Source organism: Salmo salar, chromosome 09, assembly GCF_965601325.2.
Source record: "Salmo salar chromosome 09, fSalSal1, whole genome shotgun sequence".
Classification (NCBI taxonomy): domain Eukaryota; kingdom Metazoa; phylum Chordata; class Actinopteri; order Salmoniformes; family Salmonidae; genus Salmo; species Salmo salar.
Window position 1 is genome coordinate 124,126,063 of NC_138299.1, and position 17,419 is coordinate 124,143,481.

The window sequence follows — 17,419 nt, forward strand, 5'->3', positions numbered from 1 at the left end:
AAACCTCATGTCAGAAAGAAATCTAGTTCCATAGTAACCAGTGGCAATCCCTCCGATTTGAGTTTGAAGCCATCATGGGTCGACATTGAAACTTAATTTAATAGTTTCTAATGCATTTGAGTAGGGCAACCAGCTCAGCTGACGTATCACACATACTGCGGATATACCTGTAGTTGCTTTCAAGGGAAGGTTAGAGTATACAGATGGTGAATAGTATTAGATTATGCTGCACAGAGCGCACACTGCTAGACCAAACCCCTACAAACATGCCCCCATCTTTCCTGTTGTATCTCTGACCTGTGATTTGGTTCTTGCGCATCTTGAAATCCTGATTTGTGAGATCCATTTTATCACTGAACATGAAATGAAAATGTTATCTGATAGTATATTGAATATAATTTTTACTCACGTTTCAAATCGAACTGATGACAGTGAGTATTATTTTTAAATCTGAGAAATAGTCACATATTTACAGAAAAAATACTATACTATTCTATAGTTTAATATTACACTATAATGCTACAACACAACACTGGCCCTAAAATAAAGCGTGTACATTCACGCCGCCAACACCAGAGGTCAATATAATGCAATACAACGATTTTGCACTTCCCGTGAACAGTCCAATGCTGCAGATTTGTCATTTGAAATTCTGCAATTACGAGACTAAAAGTTGCTGTTGAAGTCGTCTTTGCAATGTGGTTAACGTCCAAGCCAAGGTCATAATATTATTATCTAAGTATTTGCAGGTTATTCTAGGCGCTGGACTACCTCTAAATTAGCCTACCCAATCCACATTCATCGTTCAGGGAAAAAAAGGCAAATGATGTTGACCTAGCTATAGTCGTTGCGATATCCTCTTAGCAGGACGTATTTGTAGTGGGGAGCAGCCTGCCCAACCCTTTCTCAGTGCGGGGACTTGAGGAGAGAAGCGCTGTACACACCGCTCCTCCGACAGTGCGCAGCCTATATTCAGTCCCAACAGAGACACCTTCAACCAGGTCCCGGACTCTACCCTAGGACTCTACACTAGGACTCTACCCTAGGACTCTACCCTTGGCTACCGCTGAGGCCGTTCTAACAGGACATGCCTCGAAGAGCGAATCATTAGAATATAGGAACAACGAGTCCAATATCTTGCCAAGGAATAGGTTGACATCACATGTGAATGATTTGAAGAGGCAGAGGTGAATAAACAAACGGAGCAGATAAAGATGTAAACATGACCGTGTCCTGTCTCCATCGCCACCACCACATACGTTTTGCTTCCCCTTCATTTTCTGCACAGACGCAGAATGCGTGGAATTATTGATTAAAAGGGAAGAGGAATCCAATGTGGACGGGAGGAGAGGAGGCACTCGCAACACTGACAGTCACATCAATTTAGTAGCGGCCCTTCAGAGGATAACCGTTTATATTTGAAGGACAGGAATGAAGTCGTCTCCAGGATAGCACTGTGAGCGAGCGCATCCGACCGGGAGTTTGCTGGCGATCTGCGGGACTGCTGCTCCCCGTATTTGCGGCCATGCTGCGGGAAGCATCCTCCGAGCTCTTCCCGACTTGAGGGGCTTTTACCAGCCGATTGGTATAACAGTGCATTCGTTAAAATGATTTCGTTGTCTAGAAGACGGATAACCCCGAGTTTTTTTTGCAGCGTTTGTTTCATCGTTTGCTAAAGAACCCTGCGCAGAGAGAGCTGATCATATTTCACTTAGCTCTTTAGCTCTGACATTTTTATCCTAACAGAATTCAGTGGAAAACATTTAATTATTTATAGGCTATGTTCGGTGAATTGCATAACAAAAGTTTTGGGTTGTGTCCCGGGTTGAGTGTGTGTCTGTTTGTGTTTATAGTCGGCACGCGTAGCAGCAAATTCGCTCAAGTTTATTATGCGAGTTAGACATTTTATTCAAATCTGAATGCATGTGTTGGAGGTTGTTTCCCCAACTGGTATTGCACTCTGAACAGCTGGACAGTGCACCATTCACTAGAGGACAGGTGTGTTGTCCAACTAGTCAGGTGGGGAACGAACCCAGAGGTCCTATCCACTTTAAGGCCTCAAGGTTTTAATGTTTAGTGCAAAAACAAATATTTTTATGCAAGTCGGCCTTCCATGACTGCCTGGGGAGAGCAAGTAATTTCTTACAGCAGATTCTAACATCCAAACATGGGCACCAAACAGACCAAAGGTGTTGGGGGCCAAGAGGCTGGGCCCAGCCCACAGCACGGGTGGAAACGGACCCATACCAAGGAGAGGGGTGACATCCTCACCTCCTTCATGTTGAGGTCAGGGGACCGGCTGAGTCGTGGAGGGACCCCTCCGCCCTACCAGCGCCGGATAGGCATGATCCAGGAGATGATGCTGATGGCCAAGCAAGGCAAACAGGACAAGGCCACAGAGATGCTGCAGACACTCCGGCAGGTATGTGTGTGTGTTTATGTAAGTGTGTGTGCGTGTGTGTGTGTGTTTCTTGACTGTGTGTGTGTGTGTGTGTGTGTGTGTGTGTGTGTGTGTGTGTTTGTTTGTGCACCTGTGTGCTTGTGTTCATGTTTGCCTGTGTGTGCGTGCACAGGTGTGTTTCATCTACAATAACCCCAAATCCCATGTCAGTTCACTGCAAATCCTAGTCTGAGTCTAGATTACATTAACTCTGATAGAAGTCCTTCACTAGGCCAGGAAGACACAGATGGAAGGGAGGTGAGCTTCAGAGGACAGAGGAGGGCAGACAGATTGACTGATGCAAAGACAGACAGATGGACTGATGCAGAGACGGGTAGAGAGGTGAGATCATCAGAAAGCTGGTTGCGCTTTCTCTCAATTAGGTTGTGATTAGCTGTACCACAGACACACTGACACCGTCTGCCCCAGCACACCTCACTTTAAGGGACATACATAACTAGAGGGACTGGCTGTCTGAGTGAGGAGAGGATGTGAATACTAAGGAAGACCAACGCAAACTACACCTCCATTCTATGTCAATCCAGGGTTGTGTTCACTGGGCACGAAAAATGAAGAAAATAGGAAGAAACGGGGAGGTGCGACCTGAACTTGTCCAATATGAAACGGTCCAATATGAAGTGTTTTTCTACGGTGTGCCCTGATGAATACGACCCAGCATTCGAATACAGTCAAATGGCCAAAGGATATTAGATCAACTTAGATGACAGATAGCTGTTGGTGTAAATGTCTATCTACAGTATCTGCTGTTATTGTAATACCATAACAAGCCGATGAGATGCATCCTGCAACTCTCCCCTGTCCCTCCCGTCCCGCACCTCCTTTGTCCCTCTGTCCATGGTTTTTGTGAGAAAGTATAACTCATCCTGGGCTGTGTCATGTTGTTAAAACAGCTGCCCAGAGGCTCGGCTCGCCTTCACTGCTGCTGTAATTAGAGGAGTGGCAACAATTTATGGCCCCTCTGTGATGCCATTCAGCATGGCTCGATCGGCCTGTGGGAGGATGGAGAGAGAGGAGGAAAGTAGGGAGAGAGTGGAGGTAAGGAGTAGAAAAGGAGGGAGAGAGGAAGAAAAAGAGAGAGGCGAGGAGAGGAGGGAGAGAGGAGGAAAGTAGTGAGAGGAGGAAACAAGGGAGGGAGTGGAGGAAATGAGGGAGAGAGGAGAAAGGAGAGAGATGAGGAAAGGGAGAGAGAGGGAAAGGGGGTTAGAGTGGAGTAAAGAATAGATAAAGAGGGAGGGAGAGATAGTTTGGAAGAAGAGCTACTCCTACTAATGTACTTTTACCTCATAACATTTATCTCCAGACTAAATTGAGAACGAGAACCTAACTATGCATGCAGCTTTGCGATGTGGTTTAGGCCCACATGAAGCTATATCCACCAGACCTATACACTTTATATTGAATATCGGACATGATTTCATTGATTGGTTCATTCCTTTTGTTGGTATCACTCTCAAGGGTTATTGATTTTCATTACTTCAACACTAGGTATAATTTGTTACGATCAAATTAGTCTCACGTCGACAGCCTGGCTGTCATATTGTCACGTTCCATGTATACATTTTGAGCTTTGCCAAAATAGAAGCCTGGACATAGAGGCTATGTTCCAATCAATCCATCCATGTAGTATCCAATCTTAGAGGATGGAGGTTCCAGGCTGGAGGCCCTGGCTGTGTAAGCTTAAATCTTAAGGGTTATCCTGTGGATCATAGTGGTGAGGTCAGACAATCCTCACCCTGTAAGGGTTTTTTGGTGCCCTCATTGATCGTGTCCCCGCTTATAAATATCTCAGCATCTGGACTGACAAAAATATGTCTTTCAAAAAGCATGTTGATGAGTTAGAAATTAAGAATTAAATAGGCTTCTTCTTTAGGAGCAGGTCTTTGACTAAATAGCAGAAAACATGTAATTCAGTCAACATTCATTCCGCTTATTGACCATACCTTGACTAGTTAAATAAAGGTAAAATCAGAAATAAAACATTGACTATGGCAATATAGTCTATATGAATGCAGCTATATTGAAGTATTGAAGTATACTGTATTGAAGTATACTGTATTAAAGTATTGAAGTATACTGTATTGAAGTATTGAAGTATACTGTATTGAAGTATACTGTATTGAAGTATTGAAGTATACTGTATTGAAGTATACTGTATTGAAGTATTGAAGTATACTGTATTGAAGTATACTGTATTGAAGCCATTGGATGCAGTTCATCATAGCGCCTTGTGCTTTATTACGGGCGATGGGTTCCGTACACATCATTGCATTTTGTATCAGAAAGTGGGCTGGCCCTCTTTGAAGTCTCGTAGATCGATGCTTTGAGCTCTTTTTGTCTATAAAGCCCTCTTGCATAAACTTCCAACATACCTTACCTCATTGTTAACCTTCAGACGTATAAGTTACCAGACCCAGACTCAGGGATGGCTAACCCGGAGATCCCTTCCTTCTCTAACGAGTTAAGTAAATCAGCTTTGAGTTTTTTTGCGCCTCATGTGGAATGATACCCAAAATTCCTTAAATATGTATAGTGTAATTGATGTGTATATAGATATGTATAGTGTAATTGATGTGTATATAGATATGTATAGTGTAATTGATGTGTATATAGATATGTATAGTGTAATTGATGTGTATATAGATATGTATAGTGTAATTGATGTGTATATAGATATGTATAGTGTAATTGATGTGTATATAGATATGTATAGTGTAATTGATGTGTATATAGATATGTATAGTGTAATTGATGTGTATATACACTGCGTGCACAATTATTAGGCAAGTGAGTATTCTGATCTTATCATTGTTTCTATTCACATTTTCCAACTCCAAACCATATAAACTTGAATGCTTATTGGATTTAATCATTTTCAGGTGATATGTATTTGTGTAATGAGGGAGGGTGTGGCGAAAGTGAATAACACCTTATATCAAGGTGTGCATAATTATTAGGCAGCCTCATTACCTCAGGTAAAATGGGCCAAAAAAGAAATTTAACTGACACTGAAAAGCCAAAAATGTAAAATGCCTTTCAGACGGATGCGACACTATTGAGGTGTGACCACCGGACATTCAAACGTTTTGTTGCGAATAGTCAACTGGGGCGCAAAAAACGCATGGGGAAGAAAAGGCGCAAATTAACTGAAAAAGACTTGAGAAGAATTAAACGTCAAACTACCAGGAACCCATTATCCTCCAGTGCCACCGTATTCCAGAACTGCAACCTACCTGGAGTGTTCAGAAGTACAAGGTGTCAAGTGCTCAGAGACATGGCCAAGGTCAAGAAGACTGAAACAAGACCACCACTGAATAAGATTCACAAGTTGAAGTGTCAAGATTGGGCAAAGAAATACCTAAAGACAGATTTTTCAAAGGTTTTATGGACAGATTAAATGAAAGTGACTCTTGATGGACCAAATGGATGGGCCCGTGGCTGGATCAGTAATGGACACAGGGCACCACTTTGAGTCAGGTGCCAGCAAGGTGAAGGAGGGGTACTGGTATGGGCTGCTATCATTGAGGATGAGGTAGTTGGACCTTTTCGGGTTGAAGATAAACTGAAACTCAACTCCCAAACCTACTGCCAGTTTCTGGAAGATTCTTTCATCAAACAGTGGTACAGGAAGAAGTCCTCAGCATTCTAGAAGGCCATGATCTTTATGCAGGACAATGCTCCATCACATGCATCCAAGTACTCCACTGCTTGGCTAGCCAGCAAGGGCCTCAAAGATGCCTGAATAATGACCTGGCCCCCTTCCTCACCTGACTTAAATCCTATTGAGAAGTTATGGGCCCTTCTCAAACGTGAGATTTACAATGATGGAAGACCATACACCTTTTTGAACAGCATTTGGGAGGCTGTGGTTGCTGCTTCAGCGAAAATTGATCGTGAACAGACCAAGAAACTGACAGACTCCATGGATGGAAGGCTCATGGCAGTTATTGAAAATAAGGGTGGCTATATTGGTCACTGAATATTTTTGAAAGGCCAGAAATGTTATATAATTGTCATTTTGTGTTACTTATCTGTTACGCTTACTTTAAAAATTGAGAATAAACAAGTGAGTTGAGAGAAATTATTTTTGTAATTTAGTTGCCTAATAATTGTGCACACTTATATTTCCCTGAGAAAGACAAAACTCACTTATCCTTTGTTAAACATTCAGGTTTGAGGTTCAATAACATTTTGTATTGACTGAGAGCATTGTGTTTGTTCAACAATAAAATGAATCCCGAGGAATACAATTTGCCTAATAATTGTGCACGCAGTGTAGATATGTATAGTGTAATTGTTGTTTATTGATGTGTTCTGCGAAGGAGACTCTGGTCTCAGCATGACTCCCTGCTTAAATTTAAAAAATCCCTGCTAGTTGTTGTTCTGAGATCAGAGCCTCTGTTTACAAAGCATCTCATAGTAGGAGTGCTGATCTAGGATCAGTTTTGTATTTTCGACCAGACTGAATTAGATTATATGGACAGGGGGGACCTGATCCTAGATCAGCACTCCTACTCTGAGACACTTTGTAAACGTAGGCCCAGGCTGAGCTGAGATGAGGCCAGGGAGGGACACAGTGTATTATCATGTCATTATCAATCTTCTGGCTCTGCACTCTTAGAATTTTTTTTTCTCCAAAACGGTTCCTTGGCTGTCACCATAGGAGAACTCTTTTTGGTTCCAGGTAGAACTCTTTTGGGTTCCTTTTTTTTCTCAGAGTCCAGAGGGTTCTCCTAAGGGGACAGCCGAAAAACCTATTTAGGTTCTAGATATCACCTTTTTTCTAAGAGTGTGGCCCTCAGTTTCAACACACACCTACTACACTTAAGTGATAATGCCCTCGAAGCCGGTGTTTGGAGGATATATTGGCACGGGTGTTGTTAGGCCCGAGAAGAAGTCAAACCGTGCCAATATATCCTCCAAACAGCAGCTTCGAGGGCATTATCACTTTTATACAATGGGTTACCAACATATTCAAATAATGATTGACATATTTTCATAAACACTTTTTATGAATTTATTCATACTGTTTCATCCTTCCGTGAGATATAGTCCCGGCACAAATATAGGGTTGCTACCCAAGCCGGCTGGTCATTTGTTCTATTGGTTCGGGTGCCAGAGATGCGACCCAGTCGTTCAGTATTTTTGTTCTGTATCTATGGATGCGACCAAGTTGTTTGTTCTAAATTCTCTATTGCCATACTAGCTGGCAACGTTCTTATCCCTTACTTGCTAGCTAGTCAACTACGGCTAACTTACAGTCACGTCAAACAGTGCAGCCAGAATAACAACAAAGTAGCTGCATTTGCGTTTGTTTAAGCTGTTTTCTTGTGACATTTATTTGGATACATCCATAACAATGAGCTAATGATGGCTGATTTCTCCTGGCATAGAAAATGTGCTCTCTGTTGTTCAGAGGAGTTAGCCAACAACACAGCTAACACAATCACTTCAAACTGAATCTGGAAAGACTGCAACTAGCTGCACTTCATTTAGTTTGACCTATATTCTATTGACATTCCTTCTATATATCCATAAAAATGATGCCAGCTGATTCATGATTTCGAATGGCTGAGAAAAGTCCCGACTCCTGACATGTTCATTACTATGGGACAGCTGGAGATAGAATTTCTATATTGAAACAATGTTGCAAATGTCGGCAAAAAAGTCAGCAAGTTTTATACAAATCTCTGCAGTTGAAAACCAAATGCTAGTCTCAAAAAATGGGAGATAATGTCAAGATGCTTTTTATAGTGGAGATCAAGTTTATAAATTGCCTGGCTAGGCTGATGAGACAGTGAGTGGATTGTGCAGTCAGATGAAACAGAGTAAATAGGCATTTTAACGTCATAGCTTTAGCAGGTGGTAACTTGTGGAATAGACACCGGCTGGAATACGGTTTTAACCAATCAGCATCCAGGATTAGACCCACCATTGTATATAGTATAATCCCCATAACCCTGAGTCCACACAGGCAACAGGTTGATTAGAAACTAAACTGTTCATTCTGATACTGTTTGTCCTGCTAGTTGATTTGGGGGTACAAGACAGAATGAGAGAAAGAGATGTGTGGAGAGACTGAGAGAAGCATCTCAGTTCTCTGGCAACCAGGTGCACTCCGTTGTTGCCCGGATACCAGGGAAATTCCCATTAAATGGGAATTGATGAATGAAGGGGCAGCTCTCTTAACACCTAATGTACCCGAAAAACCCTTAATTTCTCCTCCTGAGTCAATTTTCAGTTATTTTTTTACATGGAGTACACTGCTTTGATGTTGAATGTGGCTTATTTATGTGGGAGGAATACTCCCTGATAAATTCAAAAGACAATTTATTGCCCTCACAACCCTCCCACTCACCATCACCTTACAGTTCAAATAATTTTGTGACTTTAGTTGTCATAGTCATTCATTTTAAATACAGACTACTGACATAAAAAATGCATGGCCTTTTCTTTACTAGAGGGTATTGCTCCTCACGTCATTTTCTTTCTTTCCGTCCTTTCTCTTTCTCCACCTCAAAGTGTCGTTCTGCCTTTACCATGTTGTTTTCACCTTGGCTAGAACCATAGGCCGCCCCTATCCCCCGCCAACCCTCGCCAATTCGTGACCAATCTGGAACTGCAGCTACCTAAACCTGCTGTGCCGAGATAACACACAGAGATGGCAGATACATTTCCATTGAGGGGTTATCTATTTGCATAGCTGCTTGATTTCTTAAAACTCGCTCGCCGGGCACGGGGAGAATTGGATCCCTCATGTCCTGTGACTCATCCAGCTGTCACGGACGCACACACACGTTAGGGAACCTATAAGCAAATTCGAGGTCTTTGCATGAATTGACAAAGACTTCCTGTGCCTGATGGAAAAGCTTCAGGCTCCTGACATACAGCAAACACACTCTCTTTCCAGGTGTCCCGAAATCTACTATCTGTTAGTATTTGAATCAACGCTACTGGATAAGCAGGTTTAAGTGTTAAGTTTGCTTAGCAGTGGTACATTTGTGAGTGTTTCCACTTTTGCCCACCCCACCTCTGAGTACAAGTCAATAAGGATGTATGCTAGTTTCCTGTATGTCCGTCAGTCACTGTCACATAAACTAATGCAATATTGATATATTATGCAGGAGATTGATTATGTGTATTATATAAAATTTGCCCTGACAATGTGGTATAACCTGGGAAAAACCCAGGGCCTGAGTTATAGGCGATAAGTAGGAGGCAGAGTTTTTCCTGGTCCGGGTCACATGGTTAGTGAAAACCGCTGGCTGTAATCATGTAACACGGTTCTACATCTCTCCTGTCTCTCTCTCTGTGTGTAGGACTTGGGGATGGAGTCCACGTCTCTGGATGACGTGCTGTACCGTTACGCCAGCTTCAGGAACCTGGTGGACCCCATCACCCACGACCTCGTCATCAGCCTGGCCAGATACATCCAGTGCCCCCCCAAGACAGGCCCGGTAGAACACCGAACACTCCATGCACACATCAACGTGTTAACACAACACGTGCAAGTACACACGGGCACACACACATATACACACACGCGCATGCGATGTGTGTTGAGACCTAGTAAAAAGTGCATGAAACGCAATATATTATTAATCCATTATTACATGCTACTCACAGATACTCTGCCCCATCACAATATTACCTCTCAGCCTTATTTACTTCAGTGTGCTGGTGCAATGAGACCAGATCCTATCCTCCAGTCTTTGGCTGGGAAAGTAGGTTATTAATGTGCTGTAAGTGTGGTTGTTATGGTGTGTATACATTTGTGTGTATCTCGGTGTGTGTATATCATTTCCGTGTGTGTGTCTGAGAGAAAGAGAGAGAGATACTTTGTATATATAGTGTATGTGGACACCCCTTCAAATTAGTGTACTTGGGAGCTTCATGAAATGGGTTTCCATGGCCGAGCAGCCCCACACAAGCCTAAGATCACCAATGCCAAGCGTTGGCTGGAGTAGTGTAAAGCTCGCCTCTTTTGGACTCTGGAGCAGTGAAAATCTGGGTTTGGTGGATGCCAGGAGAACGCCACCTGCCCCAATGCATAGTGCCATCTCTAAAGTTTGGTGGAGTAGGAATAATGGTCTGGTGCTGTTCTTTGTGGTTCTTGGCCAATAAGTAACTGCAGCTACCTAAACCTGCTGTGCCGAGATAACACACAGAGATGGCAGATACATTTCCATTGAGGGGTTATCTATTTGCATAGCTGCTTGATTTCTTAAAGCTCGCTCGCCGGGCACGGGGAGAATTGGATCCCTCATGTCCTGTGACTCATCCAGCTGTCACGAACACATACACATGTTATTCGATGATTACATTTCTCTAAAACAGGTTATAAGCTACATGTGCACCACCAAGTCAGAACAGCAGGCTAAATTAAGAGGGGAAAATAGACCAAATGATTAGGGTGAGGCACATGGGCTACTAACAGCTTACTATACAACATACACTTAGTATTACTTTCTTAGCTACAGTGTACAGTGCCTTCGGAAACTATTCAGACCCTGTCACGTCCTGACCAGTATAAGGGTTATTTGTTATTGTAGTTTGGTCAGGACGTGGCAGAGGGTATTTGTTTTATGTGGTTCGGGGTGGTGGTTTATTTAGTAGGGCGTTTGATTTATTATTTCCAGGTTTTTGGGTAATGTTCTATGTTTGTATTTCTATGTGGTCTCTGGTCTTTTGTATTTCTATGTCTGGTTTATTGGGGTTGGACTCTCAATTGGAGGCAGGTGTTTTCTCGTTGCCTCTGATTGGGAGTCCTATATATGGGTATGTGTTTGGTTTAGTGTTTGTGGGAGATTGTTTCTTGTTTTGCGTGTGTGAGCCTGACAAGACTGTTTTGTTGTTCGTAAGTTCTTCGTTGTTTTGTTATTTTGGTGTTCACTTTATTTACAAATAAATAACAAGATGAGCATCCACATTCCTGCTGCGTTTTGGTCCTCCATTCCCGACGACAACCGTTACAGACCCCTTGACTTTTTCCACATTTTGTTACGTTACAGCCTTATTCTAAAATTGATTACATTAAAAACAATCCAAAATTTTTGCAAATTTATTACAAATTAAAAACAGAAATACCTTATTTACATAAGTATTCAACCCCTTTGCTATGAGACTTGAAATTGAGCTCAGGTGCATCCTGTTTCCATTGATCATCCTTGAGATGTTTTCACAACTTGATTGGAGTCCACCTGTTATAAATTCAACTGTTTGGACATGATTTGGAAAGGCACACACCTGTCTAAATAAGGTCCCACAGTTGACAGTGCATGTCAGAGCAAAAACCAAGCCATGAGGTCGAAGAAATTGTCCTTAGAGCTCCAAGACAGGATTGTGTCGAGGCACAGATCTGGGGAAGGGTACCAAAACATTTCTGCAGCATTGAAGGTCCCCAAGAACACAGTGGTCTCCATCATTCTTAAATGGAAGATGTTTGGAACCATCAAAACTCTTCCTAGTGCTGTCCACCTGGCCAAACTGAGCAATTGGGGGAGAAGGGCCTTGGTCAGGGAGGTGACAAAGAACCCGATGGTCACTCTGACAGAGCTTTAGTGTTCCTCTGTGGAGATGGGAGAACCTTCCAGAAGGACAACCTTCTCTGCAGCACTCTACCAATCAGGCCTTTATGGTAGATTGGCCAGACGGAAGCCACTCCTCAGTAAAAGGCACATGACAGCCCACTTGGAGTTTGCCAAAAGGCACCTGAAGGACTCTCAGACCATGAGAAACAAGATTCTCTGGTCTGATGAAACCAAGATTGAACCCTTTGTCCTGAATGCCAAGCGTCACGTCTGGAGGAAACCTGGCACCATCCATACGGTGAAGCATGGTGTTGGCACCATCATGCTATGGGGATGTTTTTCAACGACAGGGACTGGGAGACTCAATCAGGATCGAGGCAAAGATGAACGGAGCAAAATACAGAGAGATCCTTGATGAAAACCTGCTCCAGAGTGCTTAGGACCTCAGACTGGGACAAAGGTTCACCTTCCAACAGGACCACGCCCCTAAGCACACAGCCAAGACAACGCGGGAGTGGCTTCGGGACAAGTCTCTGAATGTCCTTGAGTGGCCCAGCCAGAGCCCGGACTTGAACCTGATCGAAGATCTCAGGAGAGACCTGAAAATAGCTGTGCAGCAACGCACCCCATCCAACCTGACAGAGCTTGAGAGGATTTGGAGAGAAGAATGGGAGAAATTCCCCAAATACAGGTGTGCCAAGCTTGTAACGTCATACCCAAGAAGACTCAATGCTGTAATCGCTGCCAAAGGTGCTTCAACAAAGTACTCAATAAAGGGTCTGAGTACTTATTTAAATGTATTATTTCAGTTTCAACATTTTTATAAATTAGCAATAATTTCTAAAAACCTCTTTTTGCTTTGTCATTATGGGGTATTGTGTGTAGGTTGATGAGGTAAAAAAAAAAACAATTGAATACATTTTTGAAAAAGGCTGTAACGTAACAAGGTCAAGGGATCTGAATACTTTCCGAAGGCACTGTACATATTTCCCTGGCATATTACATAATTTATGCAGCAGCATACAATACATTTTTGGACTCACCTTGTTGTGTTGTGCTGACTTGAACAGGAAGGTGGCACGGTGGTCCTCTCTTGACATCAAAATTCGTCATCAAAGTCTGGCATTCTCTGGATTTATGGTGCTTTCAAGACAACTGGGAACTCGTAAAAAAACAAGGTTTTTATTATAATGATGTCAGTGATCTTCTGGTGGTTGTGCTAGAAAAAGGCCAGAGTTCCCGACTTACAATTCAAAGTTGGATGACCATTCAAAACGTATTTTCCCAGCCTGAGCTCGTTTTTTTCCCGAGTTCCCACTTATCTTGAACTCAAGTCAGATTTCCCAGTTCCGAGTTAACAGTTGTTTTGAGCGCGGCATTAATCATGCTGGATTCACAGCATGGCCAATGTTGAATGTTTATCATTCAACATTGTACCCAGAATTGGGACCACACACCCATTACACTGAATAGCAGGCTAATGATTGCGTTGCAATGCTTGCAGTTAGCCACTGATTCCTTCCAAACCACTCATTGTTACATTTGTGATTTCCAACTTGTTGTATAATGTTTATGTCCAATGGCCGATGAGCACCGATACGTTTTATCTATAATTTCTCTTCAATATTTCTCTCCATATGACAAGGATTAAAAAGGATATGCCAGTAGATTGTCGACTTGATTCATGATAATGACTGCTAGCTAAGATTTTGAAAATTGTGATGTTGACATGATCAGTCCAATCAAAGTTACTGTAGATATAATGTGATTTGACGTCATTTTATCTGTGGCCAATGACCTGGAGCCTTCTTGGATGGGCACTTCTAGTGTAACTCTAAGGTAGCGCCCATGGGGCTTGAATATTCTAGCTCTACCCTTAGATTTGTCAGTGACGTTGTGTCACCGTGAGTGACAGAACATGGCGCAACTAAAGAAGATTACCAACCCCTACGCTCTGTATTTTCCGCTGGCTGCCCCACCACCACAGAAAGCACTGAGCTAGGCTGAAACACCTGCATTTTGGAGCTGCCTTTCTCAAGAAAGCAAAAGAGACCATGTTTGTATGGAGGCTTTATTAACTCAATGATCATTTTTTTCATACATTGTTTGCAAACTGATATGTGACACGTATTAATGCCAAAATAACATGCAAAACAGGCAACCTCCTCCTTATTTAATTTTTTTGCTCTGCCCCACCAGCCATGAATGACGGGTCACCACTGAGTACAGTGTATTGATGATCAGCTGGTGAGATGCTGTGACTGAAATCTAAATGCACTCACATGAATGCCCGTAGGGATGTGAGGAGGGCCTCTCTCTCTCTCTCTCTCTCTCTCTCTCTCTCATCCACCTGTTCCTCAGTGAGTCTCATTGACAGCCTAAGTCAGAGAATGAATTAGACCGGCTCAAAACTCCACACGGCATGAATAACATACCATCTCTGCATTTACCCACATACTGTATGTGATTAATAACAACACAATCATACCCAGAAGGATTAAAATGACCTACCGTTGAATAACAGACTCCCATAAGGATTTCAATCTGTTTTAGTTCAATCTATATATTATTATATTGAGATAGTTATGATGGATAAAGAAGGATTATACTTTTTCATTACACCCATGCCTAATCCTAAGCTTTTTCTAACAATCATGCTTCTGTCTTGCTCACTGAGCGAGATGATGAAAGGAGTTAGCGGTGGATAGATGGATGTGGCAACTAGGAAAGAGAGACAGATTTCACTCGTCATCATGGAAGGAGAGACGCATGTCTTGCAGGGACTGATAGAGAGAGACGGAGGGAAAGCCGGAGATGGGGAGAGGCAGAACGGTGGGAGGAACGATAGACAGACAGGCAGGCAGACAGACAGACAGCGGGGGGAACGACAGATAGACAGAGGGGAAAACAAAAGACAGACAGACCAGCGGTGCCTTGTTCTCCTGTATGAGTCACACACTGAAAATACTGGCAGCCTTCCCAGCCTCGGTGCTGCTGTTACTGCTCACAATGGAGCGAGCCCAACATAATATTACCACACACACACGGTAAACATCTTTATTTTTGTCGTAATCAGTGGTCTTTATTTTTTTTATATAGCGCTACTGATATTGATTACTGCATTGTTGGGAAAGAGCTTGGAAGAAAGTAATTTCACTGTAATTGTGTGCTTGATAATACAACTTCATACTTATAGAAAATGTGTCTGAAAGACTGATTCAGCCCACATTCCTCCTCTTACTGCTCTGCTTGGCCACAATTTGAACCCAAACTTTAAAAAAAAAGAATAGCTTGGCAGATTGTGAACCCAGGTGTTTATTTTCGACTTCTCTTTTTCTTTCCCAGTCTGCTGCCGTTTTCAGCCCTGTAACAATTTACGAAATTAAATTCAAAGAACTGCGTTTGTACTGTGAGGGAACTGCTTGTGCTGAGTGGTTCATGCAAGAAAACACAGTTAGGCTTTGTGGTAAACAGTAAGGATGAGCGATGGAAGGTTGTTATTGATAACACCATGCCGACGCGTAACACCATGGGGGAACTAGTAGTCCACCTGCGCTACGAAGAGAGAGACTATTTTGTTTCTGGGTACAGATGAGAGAAACAGATTTATGTGTTGATGTAGTGGAGGGAGAGAGGGAAGAAAAGCAAGAAAGCATAGAAGGCAGGAAAAAGGGGAGAGAGTAGCTGAGAGATCAATCCTGTGGAGGGGTGGTGCGGGGGGAGGGGGAGAGGAAGAGGGAGAGAGAGAGTGTGTTTTAGTGTACACTGTAAAAATAGAAAGTCTCAAAACGCCATGATTGTGTAATGAAACCATGAAAAGTATTGAACCTAGGCTGAGATCTGGTGTTTGGAGGGTGTTTGAATGTAAACCCAATGTCAGTGTTCTGATACACTGAATGGGTTTTAAAAATTAACTGTCTCAATAAAGTGTCAAAATACCCCCAAATATCTTTAAAAAAAAATGTATGCAAGTCGTTTCAATGATTTGTTCATTTCATTTTACCAAAATAATGCAAATCCAACTTAATATGTTGCTCAAAATGTAAGTATATTTCATGAATATTTTACACAATGTTGTATTCATGTTTGAAGAAAGAAAAGTATATTTCTATATTAGTATTAAGCTTGTTGTGTAATGGATCATAGCTATCAAAACCGTCAGGCAAACTGAGGTTCAGTGAGGACGGCACCCAGTCCCACATTCAAGATTGTCAATGTAAGAGGCAAGTGCAGAATCCTCAGTTCCTGCAGTTCAACCTCCAGTTACTGCTGGTGGTTTGAATACTGTGCTTGGCAATGCCTGCCGAAAGGTATATAATGGCAAATGATCAAATATATAAAACGATATTAAACATTAAGACACTTCAGAAAAAGCATGTCATTCTCCACTAGACCGGATTCAAAACATCATAGTGGTGTTTAGAAGCATTAGAGAAAGGAAACGGCACCAAAAGACAAGGTATCTAATTCTGCACGGAACACCAAAATAGTGTTTTCAACCTTTTCTGTTAGTGCTCCCAGTCCCTGGCAAGGTGTTGCACAATACTTGATTAAGTGGTCTATGTAATGTAATGTAATGTAATGTTTCAAAACATCTCAGGATGATGTGTTTCAATACTCCAGCAGAGTTGGTGGCAGCTCAGTTGCCACAGTGTAGAGAGGAGAGGAGTGGAGAGTGCTGTGAGGCCCAACGGTGAGGTGATGAGTTTCTGATGCCTCTGTCAGTAGGGGACTGCAGCCTGTCTGCAGGGACAGAAAGCAGAGCAGCTCTGCCCTGTGTCACAGTGACACTCACGCACACACAGACACACACACACACACACACACACACACAACTATATATATACACTCACACAGCCAGCCATACTACACAGGGGAATGCTTACTGACCGTACTGCACTTCCTTTGAGATGGTTTTGATTGGGTCTTAGGAAAGGAGACAGTGGGGAGTCGGTAGGTATTGAATTCATTATCTGTCTCTGTCATGTTTATTGTGAAGGTCAGGAAGTCAAATAGAACAGAACCGGAGAGAGGTTTACAGTGCAGATTGCATCCCAAGGTGTGTGTGTGGTGTGTGTGTGTGTGTGTGTGTGTGTGTGTGTGTGTGTGTGTGTGTGTGTGTGTGTGTGTGTACGTTTGTGTGCGACGTTTCATTTTGATACAGTGCTATACAGCTGATAGATAGCTACATGACTGAAGGAAAACCAGAGCCCCATATATATGTCTCTGATGTCTCTAGATGTCTCATCCCTACTACCAGAACAGTGTTGTTCTACAGTACAGTGTAATCCTGTACATGTCTGTCCTGTCTGTTTGTCTGTCTGAGACAGAGTCTGCTGGTTGTTGTAGACATATCTAGGCCAGTGGACACAGCATGGAGAGGAATCCCTCGGTAGCCCAGCATATGCTGCTAGCCTGCTGCTGCCTGTAT

At 42.6% G+C, this 17,419-nt stretch overlaps 1 protein-coding gene across 1 annotated transcript in view; it reads left to right on the forward strand.

The window, feature by feature from the left end:
• The first annotated feature begins 615 nt into the window (after window positions 1–615).
• Window positions 616–17,419, forward strand: part of LOC106612661 (leucine-rich repeat-containing protein 75A) — a 28,264-nt gene continuing 11,460 nt past the window's right edge. The window contains exons 1-2 of the mRNA XM_014214055.3: window positions 616–2,422; window positions 9,778–9,915. Of these exons, the coding sequence (XP_014069530.1) occupies window positions 2,168–2,422; window positions 9,778–9,915 (393 nt within the window). The 5' untranslated portion in view covers window positions 616–2,167. The remainder of the gene's footprint in view (window positions 2,423–9,777; window positions 9,916–17,419) is intronic.